Source organism: Heteronotia binoei, chromosome 21, assembly GCF_032191835.1.
Source record: "Heteronotia binoei isolate CCM8104 ecotype False Entrance Well chromosome 21, APGP_CSIRO_Hbin_v1, whole genome shotgun sequence".
NCBI classification, from domain to species: Eukaryota; Metazoa; Chordata; class Lepidosauria; order Squamata; family Gekkonidae; genus Heteronotia; species Heteronotia binoei.
The window spans coordinates 183,347,013-183,368,041 of NC_083243.1; the positions used below are offsets into that span (position 1 = coordinate 183,347,013).

A 21,029-nucleotide genomic window follows, 5' to 3' on the forward strand; every position below is an offset into this window, starting at 1 on the left:
CTTTACAAACAGCTGCCCTGGACCCTCCAATAGATTCCTCATTGAAATTAATGGCCCCAAAGCATCAGAACCCAAAATAAAGCCCATGGATTTGAATCGCAAACCAGCAATGTCCTATATGAACAAAAGCAATTATTGACACACACACTCAGCCCCAGATATGAAAGTGTGTGTGTGTGTGTGTTTGTGTATTTTTTTCCCTGGAGAGATCAGTTCTCTCCGGGAGTCATTGAAAACTCTGTGGTAAACACTGTATGGGATCATGATACCATTTCAGTCATAACAGCTGATCTGCGGTGTTCACTAAATAGATGGCCTCCAAGATCTACAGCAAGAAGCTGATAAAATGAAATTAAAAGTAAACTGTCCCCAAACTTTCCCTTCTTGAACACCACCTAATCTTTTCCTGTAAACAGAAGTGCAAGCTAAACAATCCTCTTGATCGATTGTATTCTTTTAACATTGTTTCGTGACGGAGTCGTGAATAGCCCTTGCGAATAAAATACAGTTCACTGAAGTGTCAACCAAATAGGACTTTGATGTGCAATTAACTCAAAACTATATCTCATTGCCTAGTGATAATGCACATGGCATTTACCATAGGTTTTATTAATCAAATGGCCATGGGGGCCTTATTTAATTACATTTTATGCTGAAGTTATTATAAGTATATTACGAAATAATGGCATTTCCTTCCACAGTTGTTCAGCCTGATAGAATCTGTAACAGAAGGATCTTACTTCATGCCAAAGCCACAACAGTCCTCCACCCACCCTTACTAGCTAAATCAGCAGAATAAAAGCTGTTAAAACTACCAATTAGGTTGTTCTTTAATATACTGGGCAATGATTGCAGTTTAGTCCCCCAGCTAGGCTGTGAGACTGGCAAGGCGCACTAGAACCATTATGACCCTCAGCATGTTTTGTATCTCTCAATTCATATTCTTTTATGTGCCAACTACTTTCCAAAGGCAGATTGCATAAGTACTATTTACCATCAGTCAAGAACAGCTAATACCAAGAGAGAGAAATGATTGATAACGGATACAATACACCAACCATCAACAGCAGCTATTTTTGTGACCTGTTCTGGATGGGTGATAACAGGAACAAAACAACAATACAGGTACTGAGATGAGAACTATGGAGATTTGAAGCACTGTTGACATTTGTTGGCACACGTATATGCACATACACACAATTTCGCCCTGCAGAACAGCCTATTCTTGAAAGAAGACAATTCTCAAAAAACCTTGACTTTGTTTCCACTGAAACCACGAACATCAGTGTTCTCATCCACCAGTCTACCCCAGATACCAGTTTTGATGCACATTTCTTTCAATCTCTTGGGGACTTTTAAGACTCTTGGGGACTTGTTAGATGTGTCCCACTCTGGACACGGAAGCCCCGCTGCTGCCAGGGAGCATGAGGGTCAAGAGGGAACAGGGCACCGTGCTGAGGGACCTCTTCTTCAGTTGGTGAGCAGGTATCCTTTTGGGCCAAGGAACTATCCCTAGGCAGGGAGGGAGGGGGGGCGTCTTGGTAGTTGGTGATTCAATCCTTAGACAAGTAGACAGCTGGGTAGCAAAACCTCATACAGACCGTATGGGGACTTGCCTGCTTGGTGCAAAAGCAGCAGATATTACATGTGTTGTAGATAGGCTGACAGTGCTGGGGAGGAGCCAGAGGTAACAGTACAGGTTGGCAGCAACAATGTGGGGAAATGCAGTCGTGAGATTCTGGAGGAAAAATTTAGGCTGCTAGCCAGGAGACTCAAGGCCAGGACCTCCAAGGTAGCCTTCTCAGAAGTGCTACCTGTTCCATGTGCAGAGACAGAGTGACAGGTACAAATCAGGAATCTGAGTGCATGGATGACACATTGGTGTAGGGAGGAAGGGTTCAAGTTTGTTGAGCACTGGGATGCTTTTTGGAACAAGTGGGAGCTGTACAAAAGATATGGTCTCCACGGTTCTAGGGGGGAAAAAAACCAAAGGAAAAAAGCCCAAAAGAAAAAAGCCCAAAAAAAACCCCCAACAGACATAAATGCTCACAGGAAAAAAACCCACATGGAAACATGCCCACATGGAAATAAACCCACATGGAAAGAAGCCCACAAGGGGAAAAGCCCATACTGAAAGAAGCCGACATGGAAAGATGCCTACATGGAATAAGGTTGCCAAGTCCAATTCAAGAAATATCTGGGAATTTTGGGGGTGGAGCCAGGAGACTTTGGGGGTGGAGCCAGGAGCAAGATTGTGACAAGTACAATTGAACTCCAAAGGGAGTTCTGGCCATCACATCTAAAGGGACCGCGCTCCTTTTAAATGCCTTCCTTCCATAGGAAATAATGAAGGATAGGGGCACCTTCTTTTGGGGCTCATAGAGTTGGACCCCATGATCCAATCCTTTTGAAACTTGGAGGGTATTTTGAGAAGAGGCACTGGATGCTATGCTGCAAATTTGGTGCATCTACCTCAAAACACAGCTCCCCCAGAGCTCCAAATACCAGTGGATCAATTCTCCATTATACCATTTTTTTAATTAATCTCAACTATGTTTATTGATTTCTTCCTTCCAGATACTTGCCAGAGCCAGCCCTGCTTAGCTTTTTCGGCCCCTTCCCAGCCGAGCAGTCCATAGACTGCTGAGGCTGGGGGCCGCCCATTGCCTCCCCGCGCGGATGAGAGGCAATGGGATAGTCTAGATGGGAGGGGGTGAGGAGCAGCCTTAAAAGGCTGCTCCCGCCCCCTCATACGCAGCAGAAAATCGCTCTCGGCCGAGCAGGCACTTACGTGGCTGTTTTCTGCTGCGGGCCTCCTGAGAGCGTTGCGGTCTGGCCTGTCGGGAGCGGAGGTCGGAGCCGGTGCGGCTGCAGCGTCTGTTGGACGCGGCCGTTGTTGACGCGTCGGAGAGGCCGGGCTCGGGATTGCCGTGAGGCCTTCAAGCGGCGCGTTTTCTCGTCGGGTTTACCCCCCCCTCCCCTCCCTCGTCCGCGTCAGGCCTTGTGAGGCCGGGAGCCGTCCGCTGGGCCGCGGGCTCTTGCGGCGGCTGCGTCGTTTTTCCTTTTGTCGGGGGAGGGCCCTAGCGGCGTTCCTTTCATTGGTCAGCCCATTGGGGGTTTGGGGGCGCGTGGGCGTGCCGCGGGTGGATCTCCCTTTATTTTGCTTCGGTCTGGGGCGTTTGCCAACGCCCCCCCCCCTTCATTCTTTTAGCCCCAGCCTCTTGGCTTATAAGGGGCTGGTGTGTTAGCTGCCCTTGTGGTGGGTGGCTTAAAGGTGCCTGACGTCTTTGGTGGTCTCTTGCCTGCAGCCCTACCGGTGTGTCCGTTCCAGGCCCCTTCCCCACCGCCCATAATTTTACTGGAGGCCCCCGTGCCATTGGACGGGTGCCTCGGCCAGTGGGCTTTTGTGGGTGAAATTCAAAAAAAAAAAAAAAAAATACTGTGATAGGGGATTAATTACCATGGCCCCTAGGAAGGGACAGGGCAATAAGAAGGGCAAACAGCCTGCCAAGCGACCGGCCAAGAGACCTTCCCCTGAGGTGCCCCCGCTGGAGGACGGTGACGAGGCGCAAACAAGGCAGGCCATTATGTCCCAGCTAGCGGCCCTGGAGGAAGCAAGGGGAGTGGCGGGCCCTTCTCGTAGGGCCTCAGGCTTGCTAGGATCCGGCAGAGCGGCCACTATTTCCTTTCAGAAGGAGGTGCTGGCTCGCCTTTCTGTATTGCAGGAAGCCGAAGGAGCCAGTGGTGGGTCCAAGGAGGGAGCCCTGCAGGAAGAGGAGCAGAGCGAAGAGCCTGATGCGGTGGTGGTGGTGCCTCCTGTTGGGGAAGGTAAGTTTCCCACGCCACAGCAGGGGGCGGCATGGCCGTGGGGCCCATTGGGTCCCAATGTGGCTTCAGTCGCCAGGCCAATGGGAGGAACCCATGGTGTAGTGGCTAGTTATTTGGGGGCAGCTCCACCTGTCGGGGGTCCTTTGGGTCCCAGTTCACTTCCTCAGGTGAGTGCTGCTCCATCAGGCCCCACGCCTGTTAGTTCGGGCCTTCTGTGGGGGGCAGCGCCTGGAAGCGATGGTTTTGGAGGCAGTCTTGGGTTAGGTGGCCACGGGCCGGCTGTATCTGTGCCACCTTGGGGTTGGCAGCAAGCCCAGTCCACGTCTTTCCCGTGGTCCGGGCAACTGGGGACACTTTGGGGGTTTCCGCCTCACCCGCCTATCCCTTACGGTTCTTTGGACTTTCATGCTGTGCCTTTTGGTGACCCAGCCATGCCCCTGGGTGACCACCTCACCGCTGCCACGAGGGAAAAAATCTTGAAAGGCGAATACGTAGACGTATTCAGCCTGTTATATAGAGAACTTGAAAAAAAATCGAAGGATGAGCTTGATGAGAAGGATAAAGAGAAGCTCAAGCGTCGTAAAGTTGACAGAACGTGGGCGAATTGGTTGCCCGGTTTTCTTATTTATGCGGGCGTCATTGCTAGGGCCCAGCCGTGGAGAGCAGCCCCATTGTTTCAGTATTGCGATATTATATATCGCGCTTATAACGACTTTGCTGGAGGGGCGTGGCTCCAGTATGATGAGCAGTTCCGCATGCGCGCGGCTGTTAATCCTTTCCTTCAATGGAACCAAATTAATCAGCAGCTTTGGCTGCAACTCATGGCGCCTGCAAAACCAAACGTGGGGGAGCGATCCGACAGTGGTCATTTGGTGCAAAAGTCATCTGTAACATCCTTTTCTGGCGCCCGCGCAGCCGCGGGGCAGTCGGTTCAACCACGGCTGCTTTGCTGGGAGTTCACCTCCCAAGGTTCGTGCTCCAGGAAGGCATGTAAATACAAACACGAGTGCCCGATTTGCGCGGGCCCTCACGCCTTCACGGCTTGCACCAGATCAAAGCAGCGCTGGCCCATCAAGCGGACTGGTGGCGGGGCCGGGCAGCACCCTCCAAAGGGGCCCCAGCCCCATTCGTCTGACGGTTCTTAGGCGGTGGTTGGAGCGTTACCCTCGTAGGGATGATGCGCGTTACCTTGCTGAGGGGTTCTCGGTGGGATTTAGAATCCCATTCGAGGGCCCTCGTACTCCAGTTTTTTCCTCCAATTTGCGTTCAGTTAGGGGTTTGGAGAGTATTGTTCGGAAAAAGATTAGTAAGGAATGTGCTGAAGGCCGCGTGTTAGGCCCGTTTAAGTCCCCGCCCCTGCCGAATTTGCGTGTGTCCCCCCTGGGAGTTGTACCTAAGAAAGCAGCAGGTGAATACCGATTGATTCACCATCTTTCTTACCCCAGGGGGCGATCTGTGAATGACGCCATCCCAGCGGAGTTGTGCTCGGTTAAATACACTTCATTTGACCGGGCGGTCCAGATAGTTCGGCGGTGTGGGCCCGGTGCGGAGTTGGCGAAGTGTGATATAAAATCGGCCTTTCGCCTCCTCCCAGTTCACCCCGGTGACTTTGATTTGCTTGGTTTTGCCTTTGAGGGAAGTTACTATGTGGATAGGGCCCTCCCCATGGGGTGTTCAGTTTCTTGTTCGGCGTTTGAGCGTTTTAGTTCCTTTTTGGAATGGGCCTTGCAGTTCAGGACGGGAATCCGGGATACCGTTCATTATTTGGACGATTTTCTTTTTGTGGGCCCCGCGGGGGCGGGCCAGTGCCTGTTTTTGTTAGCGGCTTTTGAGGATTTGGCCAAGGAATTAGGGGTACCGTTAGCTCCTGAGAAGACTGAGGGTCCGGCCACGGTTCTAACTTTTCTGGGCATCGAGCTTGACACGGTGCGCCAGTTCTCTAGGTTGCCCGAGGACAAGCGCCTTAGTCTTCTAGTCCGGATCCGTGCAGTTTTGTTAAAGCGCAAGGTCACCTTATTGGAGTTGCAACAGCTGGTTGGGCACTTGAATTTTGCCTGTAAAGTGGTGGCTCCCGGCAGGGCCTTTTTACGGCAATTTTGTGATGGGATGGTTAATCTGCGCTTGCCCCATCATTTTACCCGAGTCACTAGAGAAATGCGTGAGGACTTGGCTGTATGGGAGACATTTCTGCAGGATTTTAATGGCATTTCCTTTTGGCGCAGAGACATGCAGCTCGAAGCTGAATTGCAGATAGTTTCTGATGCTGCCAGTTCTATTGGTTTTGGAGTTTATTTTAGGGGGCACTGGTGCGCCGAGCATTGGCCACAGGACTGGTTGGGCACCGAATTGTGTCGGAACCTTACCTTCCTGGAGTTTTTTCCTATTGTCGTTGCAGTGTTTCTTTGGGGCGACGCCCTTGCCAATAGCACGGTTCACTTTTGGTGCGACAACATGGCCGTTGTCCATGTCGTCAATAGATTAACCTCTAAGTCCCCGGCAGTTATGCGCCTTGTTAGGGCATTTACCTTGCGTTGTTTAAAGTTAAATATACTGTTTTTGGCTAAGCACGTTCCCGGCATTTGTAACGGGGTGGCGGACGCTCTGTCTCGCCAACAGATGGACCGTTTCCGCCAGTTAGCCCCGGAGGCCGACCTGTTGCCCGAGCGCATCCCGGCAGAGTTATGGCAGATTGGAGGGAAGAAGTGAGCCGGGCGATACAGCTGGCCATAGCGCCCAGCACTAAAAGGTCGTATGACCGGGCGGCTAGCCAGTTTTTGTCGTTTAGAAGGGGCGCAGGTTTACAGGAAGTATGGCCGATCCCTGTTGATCAGCTGCTGCAATTCTGTGTTCATCAAAAACAACGGGGTTTGTCCGTTAGGTCCATCCGAGGCCAGATGGCAGCCCTTGCTTTTACAAGTAAGGCCAGGGGGCACCGCGATGTCACTAAGGACTTTCGCATCCAGAAGATGTTTGAGGGTTGGTCCCGGGAAGCCGGCCCCAGGGCGGATGGGAGGCAGCCCATCTCGCCATCTATTCTGCGGGGGCTGCGGGCTTCTTGGGCTCAGGTTTGTGGGTCAGCTTACGAGGAGGCGCTCTTTCATGGTGCCTCATTGACTGCCTTTTTCGGGGCCTTCAGGGTGTCCGAGCTGGTTACTCTTTCAAATAACGATGGTTCCGTAAGGGCCCTGCAGTTTAGGGATGTTTCCTTATTCAGCGACCGGGTGGAGTTTAGAGTCCGCCGTTCTAAGACCGACCAGAAGCAGCATGGCTGCACGGTTACGATTGGGTCTTGTGCGGAAGGGGAGTTATGCCCGGTTGCGGCAATGAGACTTTACCTTGAGCTGCGCGGCACATCGGATGGCCCTCTTTTTCGCCATGCCGACGGGGCCCCCTTGACTAAGTACCAATTTTGGGCCATCACCAGCCGTGCATTGCAACGTCTGGGCCTTGGTGGCCAAAAATTTGGTACCCATTCTTTTAGAATCGGTGCGGCTTCTACAGCCGCAGCGCTTGGATATGGGGGGGATGATATCCGCCGGGTCGGGCGTTGGAAGTCTGCAGCCTATCGGACTTATGTTAGGCCTTTGAGGCCATAGGGCCGTTTCTTTTGTCTTCTTTGTTACTTTTGTATAACTGAGACTGATGTGATGTGTTGTATGGTTTTCAGTTCTAACAGTTTTTTCTTCTAGGGGCTGTGGCTGGCGATGAGAGGAGGAGGATCCTTATCTGTGGCCACAGCATTGTCTTTTGGGCTGCACACCAGGCCCGTCGGACGGCGATCGGCTCGCAGCTGGGCCTTAGCGACAGAGCGGTAATCACCTGGCTAGGCCGCCGGGGCATGAGGTGGCCTGGACTCCTGCCTCTGCTATTCAGGGAGCGGGTTGGCCCTCCTCCGCAGATTCTGGTAATTCATCTGGGCGAGAACGACTTGGGTCTGATTAAGGGCAGGGCCCTCTCCATTCAGGCTCAAGAGGATTTGGCATTGATAAGGAGTCGGTGGCCGGGCGTCCTTCTTTTGTGGTCTGCCATGTTGCCGCGCCGCGTTTGGCGGACGGCGTGGGACCCAGAAGGTCTGGAGCGCGCCAGAATAAAAGCCAACCGGGCGGTGCGTAAGGCCCTGTGCGGCGGGCTTGGGGAGTTTGTGCCCCATCCCTTGATTCTCTCCAGTTTGCCAGAATTATATCGGAATGACGGGGTGCACTTGTCAGAAAAGGGCAATGAGCTGTTTTTAAATGACTTACGGCAAGGGCTGTTGCGGGTTTTATAGTTTGGGGGTCAGCGGCCTAAGCAGAGGCTTGGCGCTGTCCTTGGCAGTTTGTGGTTGGCATTATGTTTTGGGGATTGGTGAGCTCCCGTAGCATCGCGCCATTTGGTGCATGACTGTCCTGGGGAACCGCAAGCTGTACGGCCCAAGGTTGCATCCAGGGAGTCTGATGATCCCGGCACGTGTGAGCGGCCGCATCCCAGGCTGCTGTCTGTGGGGATGGCGGAGCTCAGGTGCGCGGTGATTAAGTTGCCGGGCCGGCCGGGTCTGAGCCGTTGATTTGGCTCACACCCGGGGCTTTGGGGGCTCGCCCAGTTTCAGGTCATGGAGGTGGTCCGGTTGACCCCTGGCTTGACCTGTCCCCATGTTCTGCCCTTGCCGTTGAGTTAATAAAGTGGCCCTTTAACCCAACCTTGTGTCTGCCTCGTTATTCCGCCTGGGGGGGCAATTCGGCCCCTTCCCAGCCGAGCAGTCCATAGACTGCTGAGGCTGGGGGCCGCCCATTGCCTCCCCGCGCGGATGAGAGGCAATGGGATAGTCTAGATGGGAGGGGGTGAGGAGCAGCCTTAAAAGGCTGCTCCCGCCCCCTCATACGCAGCAGAAAATCGCTCTCGGCCCGCCCGCCCGCCCTTCACGCAGTACAGGCAGAGGCTGGTCGCCTATTTATTGGGGCCGGGTAGGAATTTTTCGCCCTCAGAGGATTGGCCATTTCTGGGGGTGTTTTTGCCTACCCTGTACTGCTGATATGTGGTGTTGGCTATTGGTTAGGCGGTGCCTTTATTTAGTTCGGTCACTGGCAGTTTGTGGTTGGCATTATGTTTTGGGGATTGGTGAGCTCCCGTAGCATCGCGCCATTTGGTGCATGACTGTCCTGGGGAACCGCAAGCTGTACGGCCCAAGGTTGCATCCAGGGAGTCTGATGATCCCGGCACGTGTGAGCGGCCGCATCCCAGGCTGCTGTCTGTGGGGATGGCGGAGCTCAGGTGCGCGGTGATTAAGTTGCCGGGCCGGCCGGGTCTGAGCCGTTGATTTGGCTCACACCCGGGGCTTTGGGGGCTCGCCCAGTTTCAGGTCATGGAGGTGGTCCGGTTGACCCCTGGCTTGACCTGTCCCCATGTTCTGCCCTTGCCGTTGAGTTAATAAAGTGGCCCTTTAACCCAACCTTGTGTCTGCCTCGTTATTCCGCCTGGGGGGGCAATGAGATCTATGAGGCCTTAACTACTTCTGCTATTTAAGAAAGAGAAGCTATCACAGAGCAGGCAGTAATTTGCCTAACCCTAAAACCGTACATTTTGACATTCCCGAAAAGTATAGGCAACTGATACTTCACGATTCTGGTGTGGAAAAATCCAGACAGAATTCTGGCTTTAGGTGATAGAGATCTTATGCTTGAATTAAACAAAGAGATGGAGATGGAACCTTTGATAAATTGTCAAATATGTTTTACAACTGTACACATGACATGCCAAGGTGGGTAATTCATATCCACCATGTATTTACATTTTACTTCAAAAAAAGAACATGGGCATCTATAATAGAATGCTTGAAATAATGAAACTATTGATTTCAGATCTGTCACCTCAAAAGGTTTAAGTGCAGGGGTGTTTTTTTGCCTACAACTCCCATTAGCCCCAGTCATTGGCCATGCTGGCTGGGGCTGATGGGAGTTGTGGGCAAAAAAAATCTGGAGAGCTACCATTGGCCACCCCTGTTTTAGTGGATTTTGAGAAGGCTTGTATGAATGCAGTGAGGATTGCCTTTCCACATGCTGAGGTTTACATGATTATGCATGGGATAGAGAAGGTAGAGAAAGAAGTACTTTTCTCCCTTTCTCAAAATATGAGAACTCATGGACATTCAATGAAATTGCTGAGCAGTCAGGTTAGAACGGATAAAAGGAAGTACTTCTTCACCCAAAGGGTGATTAACACATGGAATGCACTGCCACATGAGGTGGTGACAGCTGCCAGCATAGCCAGCTTCAAGAGGGGATTGGATAAACATATGGAGCAGACGTCCATCAGTGGCTATTAGCCACAGCGTATTGTTGGAACTCTGTCTGGGGCAGTGATGCTCTGTATTCTTGGTGCTTGTGGGGGGGAGGGCACAATGGGAGGGCTTCTAGTGTCCTGGCCCCTCTGATGGACCTCCTGATGGCACCTGGTTTTTTGGCCACTGTGTGATACATTGTGTTGGACTGGATGGGGCCATTGGCTTGATCCAACATGGCTTCTCTTATGTTCTTATGTAATCACTATTATACCTTGCAACTATTTGCTGAAGAAGTGGCAGGGGAGCAAGCACCAAAATGTCAAAGAATATGTGGAATATGTATGTCTGACCAGATCGTTTGGCTTCTAGTGGGAGCCATGCATATCTGAGTGTATCCATACATTCACCCATGTATAATCACACAAAGGTATTTTTTACAAGACGTAGTATGAACTTCCACCTTCTCCTAGAGTCTTCTATTTGGAGATGTTTGCTACTATCCATACTGAACTGCTACTTTAAGCCTAAACAAGTGTATGGGGATGTTTCAACTACAGATGGGTGAACCTATCAGTTTTAGTAGGGTTGCAATGAATTTTGCCACAGTTCAGCCATCAAATATACTGTTTGAAGGTGTTGGTCAGATATGAGCTAATCACTCAGCCTGTTTGGTTCATGTCAAATAGATGCAGATGCCTGCCAAATAGGTTTGCACTATGTTTTTGCATAACTGTGCATGCACAAAAGTGCTGCCTATTCAAACTGAGCAGCAGACACAGAATCTCTAAGGACTATGAAGATGAACACCAAAGGGTAGGACTTCATTGAAGTGTGGTGTTTATTTATGACTGAATTATGTGATTCCTGCGAGTAATTTAATAGTCTATTTAAACAACTGGCAGCAGGTTGGAACAGTTAGGCAACAAAGTTGCTGTGTTGTAGAACTCAGTTGAGCTCTTTGAGAACATACCTGCACAAAAAACTAAATTACTCTGTATTGCCTGGTTATGAGCAACATGCCAAACAGCCATGAAGAAGTCAATGAACAGTAGGGTTGCCAGGTCCCCCCTGGCCACTGGTGGGAGATGGGGGTGGGGGGTAGGGTTGCCAGATCCAGGAGATTTTGGGATGGAGCCTGGAGAGGACAGGGACATCAGTGGGGTACAATATCATAGAGTCCACACTCCAAATCATCCATTTTCCCCAGACAACCAATCTCTGTAGTCTGGGCATGAGCTGTAACTCCAGGGGGTCCCCAAATCATCTGGAGGCTAACATTCCTATTGAACAGTCAAACTGATCACAGAAAAACCAGCCTATTCATGACTGGCGAACAGGACATGAGCCAAATCAGCAACTATCAAAGATTTCAGGTTTTCACGGCTGGTAACATCGTTAGGGTTTGTAGAATCTTTCAGGCTCAAGTACCGTGTTCTACTGGAGAAAAGTTTTCCTTCCAGACGTTTCGTTCTCAGCTGCGCAGAACATCCTCAGTGGCGTTGCAGCTGGAGCAGGTGCTCTGACCTTCTTGGCTGCTGCTGCCCACTCAATGCACAGCAGCCAAGAAGGTCAGAGTGCCTGCTCCGGCTGCAATGCCACTGAGGATGTTCTCTGCAGCTGAGAACGAAACGTCTGGAAGGAAAACTTTCTCCAGTAGAACACGGCACTTGAGCCCAAAAGATTCTACAAACCCTAATAAATCAGCAACTGTTTGAACATCCCTAACAGTTAGTTCATTTTGACATCTTTAATGCTTGAGTTTTCCCTCTTATTATTAAAAAGAAAAATCCAAGTTCCACTGTTGTGAGGGTCTGATAGGCAGATGGAAAAGTGGGATAAAATGCTTTAAATAAATTGCATGCTTACAGTTTATTTCAATTCTGATGAAGTCTTTCATTCCAAGGTTTTCTAAGATGATCCCAGATGTAGCGTTGGTTTTGAAGAAAAGTGAAATGTCTGCACTGAACTCCATATGGAAAGAGGGAAAGTGAAGATAGGATGCCTCAGTGCTGAAGGAAGCTGAGTTCCAGAACTGTCCTGCAAATAGCAACAGCCTTCTCTATAGTTAATCAGAATCAGGGAGTAAAAACAAAAACAAAAAAACCCCCACAAATCACCCACTTCCAACAAATCACAAGAAGCATAGTCCTTGAAAGGCAAGCGAACACCACCGAAAGCAAAGTCCATAGATTTATTTGGGTGTAACCAGTGTGGTTTAGTAGTTAAAAGGAGAAGGAAGACCCAAGGTGAAATCTCACTTCATAATGATGAAAATGCCATGCTGAGTGTGTGACCCTGGGCCTCATGTTTCCTCTCAGCCTAACACCTACATAGGATTGTTATGAGGATTTTGGGGGAGAATATATGCCACCCTGAGCTCCTCGGATGAAAGGCAGAATAAACAATAAGGTAGGGAAAGTTCAATTTATTATCAAGTCTACTAAAAAGTCTTCCACAAAATAACGTCCAATAGACTCCATGCGATACACTGGGCTTGGCACCATTCTGAATTCTATTTTCAGCACGAGAAGACTTTTTCCGTATATAAATACACATTCTCGTGCAACCTGCATGCAAGGACACAGAGAAGAGCCGATACTCACTATCTCCATAGCAACGCAAAGGACCAATTTTCAGTGCAGCTTGAGAATTAGGTCTGCTTGTGTCAGTGACAACTATCTGGTTCACAGGTAAGTGGTCTTTGAAGGAAAGGAAGCCGGTATCATTGGTCCTGGATACACACACATGTACATACACACAAATATAAAAGGTGTATAAAGAAAAACCTGTATTCTCCAGTAACTTTTTTGCAACAAAAATACGTATTTGTAATATTATGACGTTGATTTCTCAAAGTTTGTTCAAAAGATTCAAAGCGATTGTAGATAAAAATACACATATTAACTAATTATTAACTAATTAAATAATTATATAGAACATCAGGGTTCTAACTCCTACTCATTGCTATATCAGTTGAAATCTGTCTCTCTTTCTCTTGCCTAGTTTCCCTAAATGCCAGCATCCTGATGAAGCAGAACAAAAATAGGAATGTCCTGTTTTTAGCTCCTTTGAGATGAAATTTCAGGAGCATTAACAAAATCACTGCAGTTGATCCTAATTTCTATTTATGTAGGGATAGTGGTAATCTCCTTTTACGCACTGTGCCCTCTCAGAAGGCCACAGGAATGCAAAGAGATCCTGAGGGAAATTCTTGCAGCAGGCACTGATGGAATTGAAAACAGGTATGATTTTGCATGTCTGCACCCACTATATGACATCGTTTGTGTGGTTTCCCTGATAATCAGGAGCCATTAAGAGCTTTCAAAGATTTCAGGTTTTCACGGCTGGTAACATCATTAGGGTTTGTAGAATCTTTCGGGCTCAAGTGCCGTGTTCTACTGGAGAAAGTTTTCCTTCCAGACGTTTCGTTCTCAGCTGCGGAGAACATCCTCAGTGGCATTGCAGCCGGAGCAGGCGCTCTGACCTTCTTGGCTGCTGTGCATTGAGCCAAGAAGGTCAGAGCGCCTGCTCCGGCTGCAACGCCACTGAGGATGTTCTCCGCAGCTGAGAACGAAACGGCTGGAAGGAAAACTTTCTCCAGTAGAACACGGCATTTGAGCCCGAAAGATTCTACAAACCCTAATCATTAAGAGCTTCATTAACAGAGGGAAGAACTGGACAGGTCTGGATTGACTTGTCAGGAAGAGATTGCTCTTTGTTCTGACCCAAGTGATTGTGCATGTTGTTACTAAAGCGGGTGCGTGGTCTTGAAGACATGAAAGCTTCAAACTGTTTGTCTTCATATGGTATTAGCTCAGCATCATGAATCATCCTGAAACATAAATATTGCAGCCAACATAAACCGCACACCAAAAGTTTTAACATGCTCGACAAGCTGATTTTCAAAGGTAGTCAAATTGCCACGTATAGTCTGGAAACAGCATGGTTTAGAATCTTTCTGTGCATTCAAAGCATGTCTCAAGGACTCTAGCACATAATTCAAAAAATCCCCGTCAATGGCGATAGCGTGCTACTGCATTAATGACAGATAAGCCTTGTTGTAATGGGATATATGTGTGCTACTTTGGGGTCAGAAAGGAATTTTCCTACAGGTCAAATTGGCCCTGAGATCCTGGAGGTTTATTGCCTTCCTCTGACCATAGAATAGGCATCACTAGGAGAATGGGGGAGAGGTAACCTTGAATTTCCTGCATTGTACAAATGGTTGATGACTCCTGAGGTTCCTTCTGGATGGATGGATGGATGGATGGATGGATGGATGGATGGATGGATGGATGGATGGACGGACGGACGGACAGTCAGACAGACAGACAGATGCAAATGAAGGTGGTAGGGATTGGCACCTACTGCAAAAATGTGGTTCAGTTCATGGCTGAACTAGTTCATTCTCGGACAAACTTTCATTTTGTGGACCAAGCAAACCTCATTTAAAGGGATCTCATTTAAAGGGATCAGAAAGCTGCAAAAACAGCAAAGTAGCAGGAGCACTCCTAGCCACTCAGCTGTTTCGGGCTTTCTTGTGCAGTCTTTTCAAAGTTTAAAAGGACTGCACAAGAAAACTAGAAAATGGGGAGCAACCTGTTCAGAGTCAGGGCTGGGTACTGCTTCAACAGGGAGAGCTGTTGTCTGTTGGCCAGCATTCAGGAGAGTCTGGGCACTCCTGACTCTCCACAGTCACCTGAGGATGCCCCACAACACCCAGACCTCCCAGTGGGAAGAGCATGGTGGTGGAGAAGAGGCTGGTGGAGGAGGAGAAGCCAGCAGTGGAGAAGGAGTGGCCAGCTGAGGCAGTCAGTGGCAAGGTGAAGGAGATGGCTGTGGTGAGCTATGCAGTGGCAGCAAAGATATGATTGTGGGCCACAGCCAAAGTCCAGTGGCTGGGCCCACCTCAGGAGCCTAGGGCAGCGGTGCCAGCAGGGAAAGAGGCTGCTGCAGCCTGGGAATCACATGGGTTGGGTATCCTCCAGTGTTGGCAAAGCTGGGCCCAGCATGAAGTGGGCCGGCCATGGTGGAGGTGAGCACCTGGGCACCAGGAAACAAATGGGGGCTTCCCCTGTATAAATGGTGCCCAGCCCTGATTCTGAACAGACTGATCCCCATTTTGCAGCTCTCATCTGCAGTACCGTTAAACTTCAAACTGCATAAGAAAGCTGCAAAAACAGCTGAGCAGAGAGGAGTGTTCTCAACTGCTCAGCTATTTTGGCGGCTTTCTGCTCTGGCCATAAATTGGCATGAACCCCATGAACTGCATAAAAACCACTCAGTTCAGGCCCATCCCTGGTAGATAATCCTTCCTTAGTAGATAATTCATATGCCTACAATGCAGACTCTGAAACTGACAGGGGGATGACATATACTTCAGCGAAGAAACACCTGAAAGTAGTAAACTACTGGTAATGGGGTCCATGACTGCTATATCAACAGTGCAATCCTATATACAATCTATGCATGGTGTAAAGCCATTGCAATCAGTGTGTTTATAGGGGAATAACTCCACACAGGGCTGCACTGAAAAAAAAAAGTGGTGGACCATGGGTATCTAAAGTTTCTTCTTTCTTAAAAGCATCTTTGTGCATTTGGCTACATCATTCATCAATGGTTAGTCCATGAAGTATATACATGCATACACAAGAAGTTGTGAATTATGTCTCATATTTTTCTAAATACTAGAACTATAGTGCACCCTCAACAGAGGGCTACCTTGAGTTAAGGTATGTAGAGAATTATGTAAAAGTGAGAAATGCATGTGAATTAATTGTACCAAAGCTGTTTGTTTGGAAAGGCTATTAGAGATTACCTTTTAACACTTAATAGCGTCCCATGTAATCTGCTAATTAATATGGATTAATTAACTATAATAATAATACCTTTTATTTATATCCCGCCCTCCCCGCCAAGGCAGGCTCAGGGCGGCTAACAACATTAATCAATATAGCAAATGATACAATACTTTAACAGTAGATAAAATTAATTAAAATTCTAAAAACAGTAAAACAATAAAATTAACATCTTGGTGCTATTCTGACAGATAACAAACTCATTTAAGCAGTCTCTCAGTGTTTAGTCGATGAAGGCTTCACTAAAGAGGAAGGTCTTGCAGGCCCTGCGGAAACGATCAAAGTCCCACAGGGCCCGTACTTCCTCTGGGAGCTGGTTCCACAGGTGTGGGGCCACAACAGAGAAGGCCCGAGTGCGGGTATTCTGCAGTCTTGCTTCCTTCGGCCCTGGGATAGTCAACAGGTCTTTCCCTGCTGACCTCAGTGCTCATCATGTTTTTTTTTTATCCAACATCAAGTGCTGGATTTACAACGTATAAAATTGCACATTAAACCCTGTTGTCATTTCAATACCCACTCAAAGTGATAAATTTGCAAATCCACAACAAAACAAAACAGATTCAGGTGTGTGGCCATCTTGGTCTGAAGTTGTAAAACAAATTTTGAGACTAGCGGCACCTTTAAGACCGACAAAAGTTCATTCTGTCAGTCAGTTTATTATGATCCAAGATCAGAAATCAACGCTTCAGGAAACATCCCCTTCAAAAGTTTATTCAAGGTATGAGCTTTCATATACAGGCACACTTCTATGTATCTGAAGAAGTGTGCCTGCACACAAAAGCTCATACCTTGAATTAACTTTTCTTGCTCTTAAAGGTGCCACTGGACTCAAAATTTGTTCTAACAAAATAAAATATTTGTTGTGTTACATGAGAAGTTTCCTCTTAATTCCCCACGACTGCAGAAGTAGTGCCTCAAGGCTGTATAATAAAACAGGTAAGAAAGAAGATAAAAGACGAGAGGATATCAGTTTTGAAATCGGAAGGGAGGTTTTCATTGCATGATTTTTGAGAGATATTTCAGGATCTTTGATATTTGGGTTTCATAATTTCAGATTCAGTCGTCAGAATATGGATCACATGCCTATCTCTATTATATACAAAAAAAAAATCATGGAATACATTGCAAATGACATGGAATGCAATTGGATGTGTAAATCTGCCACAGTTCTCCAGTTTGTGATATATTTTAGATGTGGCCATTGGTCCTGAAAAGAGTGTTTGTGTTTGTACTGAACAACCAGATAGCATTATGTGATACAGCAGATACCTTTAAGCAACAAGTAAGAAACTGGATGTTAGCCTTCTGGAACCATTTTTCATCCTTCTGTACAGTAATAAATAGATACTCAGGAAAAGCTCATTCTCTTGTATTCCAAAAGCCTGCAGTGCTATAAATGGTCATGTCTCTGGGTAAAACTATTCACAGCCCCTGCCCCTCACCCCCAACAACAGATGGTAGGGCAGTGGTGTCATTAAATATAATTTCATCCCTTATGGTACCCAATCTTCCCCTTTTACAGTAATGAAATCTCTAGTGGGCAGGAAAACTCAGAGGCATAGATATTTAATGAAATTTGTGATAGACACAGTATACTTGGGAGAAAATGTGCCATCAGCAGCTGTCTGCAGCTATGTAAATGAACAGCGTGGGGAACAGGCCAATAAAATAAATTGCACATTCTGGAAGTTTGATACCTGTGCAGGTTAAGATTATTAATAATGCAATGGAATTAATTAGTTTTATTCCACATACAATGTAGCCAAGCAAGTTCGGGCTCAACCAAAGTAAGGGTGAGCAAGAAGCTGTAGATAATAATGTAAGATCAGCAAAGTTAGGAGATAACCTAAGACATTCTTACCTGGATTTTAGCCTAATGTCCTCTCTAAAACAGAGTGCAATACTATATATATATATATATATCTGTCTACCAGACTCTAGGGACAGGATGCAGTAATATACCTGTTCATCAGAGTTAACTATGTTGGACCCTTACTGTTGAAAATACTGGACAGAATTAGATAATTGGCCTACATTGCTTAGTATTGATTCCTAGTCTAATTGGCATAGGTCTCCAGGGTCTCAGACACAGAAAGGTCTTCATAACATCTTCTACTTATGCTCTTTTAACTGGAAATGCTAAAGACTGATCTGGATATCTTCAGCACTCAAAGTGTGCACTCTTGCACAGAGCCACAGGCCTCCCTGCTAGGTAAGTACCAACAGGACCAGTCAGCTATCTGGAAACCCCATGCAAGATGTAAAGGGGAGCCACAGACCATACACCTCATGCAAACTCTGGCACTCACTTGCATTTTGCTGTCCATCTGGAAAACTACCCAGTACTGCCCTTGGCATTAAGAAAAATGTGCAAATACTAATTTTGATGCAATCGTATTCATCATCGCATCAAGATTATTTTTGCAGTGTTTTATTTTTTTTTTCAAATAGCACACAATAATAAAGAAACAAAGGGAAAGAAATGAAGAAATATTTCCAGTTTAGCTATAAAGAAATACAGAAACCAGACTTTTCTAGGCATATGATCTTTCCTGTCTTTGAAACTGGCAGATACAGTATTATGCATAAAATAGGGGGGGGGAAATTGTTAACATTCACTATGTTGCCATGAGAAATAAAAACAGTAATGTAAGTTGAGTTTTGAAAGCAGCACAATTCTACAGATGCACCTTGGAGACCAACAAGATTTTCAGGGTATAAGCACCACAGCACCAGAGGTTTTTGTTTGTTTGTTTTAATCGGTAATTATTTTTTTAAAAAATGCTAATTGCTATTGCACTATTGGAAACTAAAGTTCTAATGACCTGTTGCCATTAACTCTGAAGTGCTAGGTTTTGGTAAAAACTTATACCCTGAAAATCTTGTTTGTCTCCAAGGTGCTATTGGACCCAAATCTAACTGTTGTACTTCAGATCAGTAATCTATTTTCTCTTTTATTTTCTCTTTCAATTTCATTTCCAGGGAAGAGGCTGGACCATTACATTACAAAGGAACGAAAGAATTGCTTAAGTGTGATTGGAAGATATTAGAGAAAAAGAATTAATTCACTTCTGTTTTCAGTCCCTGTGGAAAATGTGAGACACATACCCACACAGAGCCACCATTTTTAGAAAAGGACTGAGTCTAAAGAACTGGGTCAAATTACGGTGACAAGAGATGAAGATCCAGAACTTCTAGACAAATGAATATGTCCTGGTCCAGAAAGTATAAATCTCAGCCTGAATTTCAGCCGGTTTGGAGTTTGCAAACCAATGTTCAGGGAAGGTGCCTTCCCCAAACGTTTCCTGGATTTGTGGCCAGTTCAGTTTCACTGTTGGAGACCAGCCATTTAAATCTAATAGCTGAGTGGTGCAAGGTTTGCCAGTCAGCTGTTAGGTTTAAATGGCTGGCTGGCAGCCATTTAACACCTCAGTTTTGTCCCCCCCCCTTTCAAAGTAGGGGGAAGCAAAACTGACTAAGTGGCTGCCAGCCATTTAACAGCTGCTTGGTGGACCCTGTCAGCTGTTAGGTTTAAATGGCTGCAAGCCATTAAACCCCTCAGTTTGGCTTCCCCTTTGAAGGGGGAAGAGTAAACAACCAGTTAAATGGTTGCCAGTCATTTAAACCTGACAGCTGTCTGGCAGACCTGCTCAACTGTTTGGTTTAAATGGCTGAGCTGTTAAATATCTCAGTTTCACTCCCCCCCCCCCCACCCTTCAACACAACAGCCATTGAATGAAGGGCAGTTGAACTGGTCTAGAATCTGAGTGAACAAGACATCCATAATTGGGTAATTTGACTTGGGTTCCACTGACAGGTAATCGACTTTAAGCCCCTCAGCCATTTGTATGATTTGTTCCACATACAATCTAATGTCCCTCTGTTGGGGATGGAGCCAATAGTTCAGTAACTCGCTTGTCTGGTGAAGGAAGCCTTTGAGTTTCCAAATCATGATTGGAACCTGTATCGAAGTTGACCTCGGAGTCAGAGGCGTGAACATTGGAATCAACATCACGTTGACATCAAGCAGAGTCATGGAGTTGACATAGAGATGACATTGAAGGAGATTCCTAGAGTGGATAATGGGAAGAGACCCCCATCACCCCAAGGGGTCAGAAACATCATGGGATAGGGCATCCAGGAGTTGGCATAGACTGAACCCTTCCTATTGTGGTAATGTTTCTTTTTCCATGCAGGCAGTTGAGCTGCATACAGTTATCATGACACCATCGTCTGATCCAGAAGGAGATGCCCAACACGGAGTGGATAGTATTAGGAACCTCTGCACTGGGTGAAGTTTGGCACCAATCATTGAGGAGGCTCTAGAGCGAAACATGTTGATGCTGAAGCAACGTTCCCCAGTTGGAGGACTCATGGCATGTATGTTTCATTTTCTTTCTTTCTTTCTTTCTTTCTTTCTTTCTTTCTTTCTTTCTTTCTTTCTTTCTTTCTTTCTTTCTTTCTTTCTTTCTTTCTTTCTTTTTAAGTGGAAGGCTCAAAGGCAGACCATGTCACAGTGATACTATGTTTAGACACAGAAACAGGGGCCACAGTGGAACTCACAAATGGGTCTATTGTCAAGGACTCAGCCATGATGTCTTTTGGTATAGCCAGCTTGGTATCAGGCCCGGTGCTAGGGTTACCTGCGCCCCTAGGCTGGACTGTGATCATCCGCCCCCCCCCCATCATTTTAGCACGCACAAAGTGCGTGCATGCCGATGACATCACAATGATGTTACTGTCAACCCTCCCAACTTTGCTGAGGACTCCTGAGCCTCGGGAGACCCTGGCAAAGTCTGGAAGGGTAGCGAGCTCCTCTGCCCCCTCCAGTGGGGGAGGGCCCCTCAGCGCCGTTTGCAGGGAGGGCTCCTCTCAAGGAGCCCTCTATGCAAAAGCTCCCCAGCCTTTCTGCACCTCTTTCCTCTGCTCGAGTCTCGGGCAGGGGAAACAGCCAGCGCAGGGCGTTCTCTTCACTCTCAGGCTGCCTTTTCTGCAGGAGAGCCAGCCTGAGAGCGAAGCCGAGCTGCCTCTTTCCTCTGCCCGAATCTCGGGCGGGGGAAAGAGCTGGGGGGGCATCCTCTTTGCTC

The 21,029-nt window shown here is 47.4% G+C and overlaps 1 protein-coding gene across 1 annotated transcript in view; it reads right to left on the reverse strand.

Annotated features, from left to right (window-relative positions):
* The window catches only part of CNTNAP5 (contactin associated protein family member 5), a 705,383-nt gene that overhangs the window by 107,336 nt on the left and 577,018 nt on the right, over positions 1–21,029 (reverse strand). Inside the window, exons 15-16 of the mRNA XM_060261906.1 lie at positions 12,688–12,815; positions 11,951–12,121 (exon numbers count right to left, since the gene is read on the reverse strand). Coding sequence (XP_060117889.1) covers positions 11,951–12,121; positions 12,688–12,815 — 299 coding nt within the window. The remainder of the gene's footprint in view (positions 1–11,950; positions 12,122–12,687; positions 12,816–21,029) is intronic.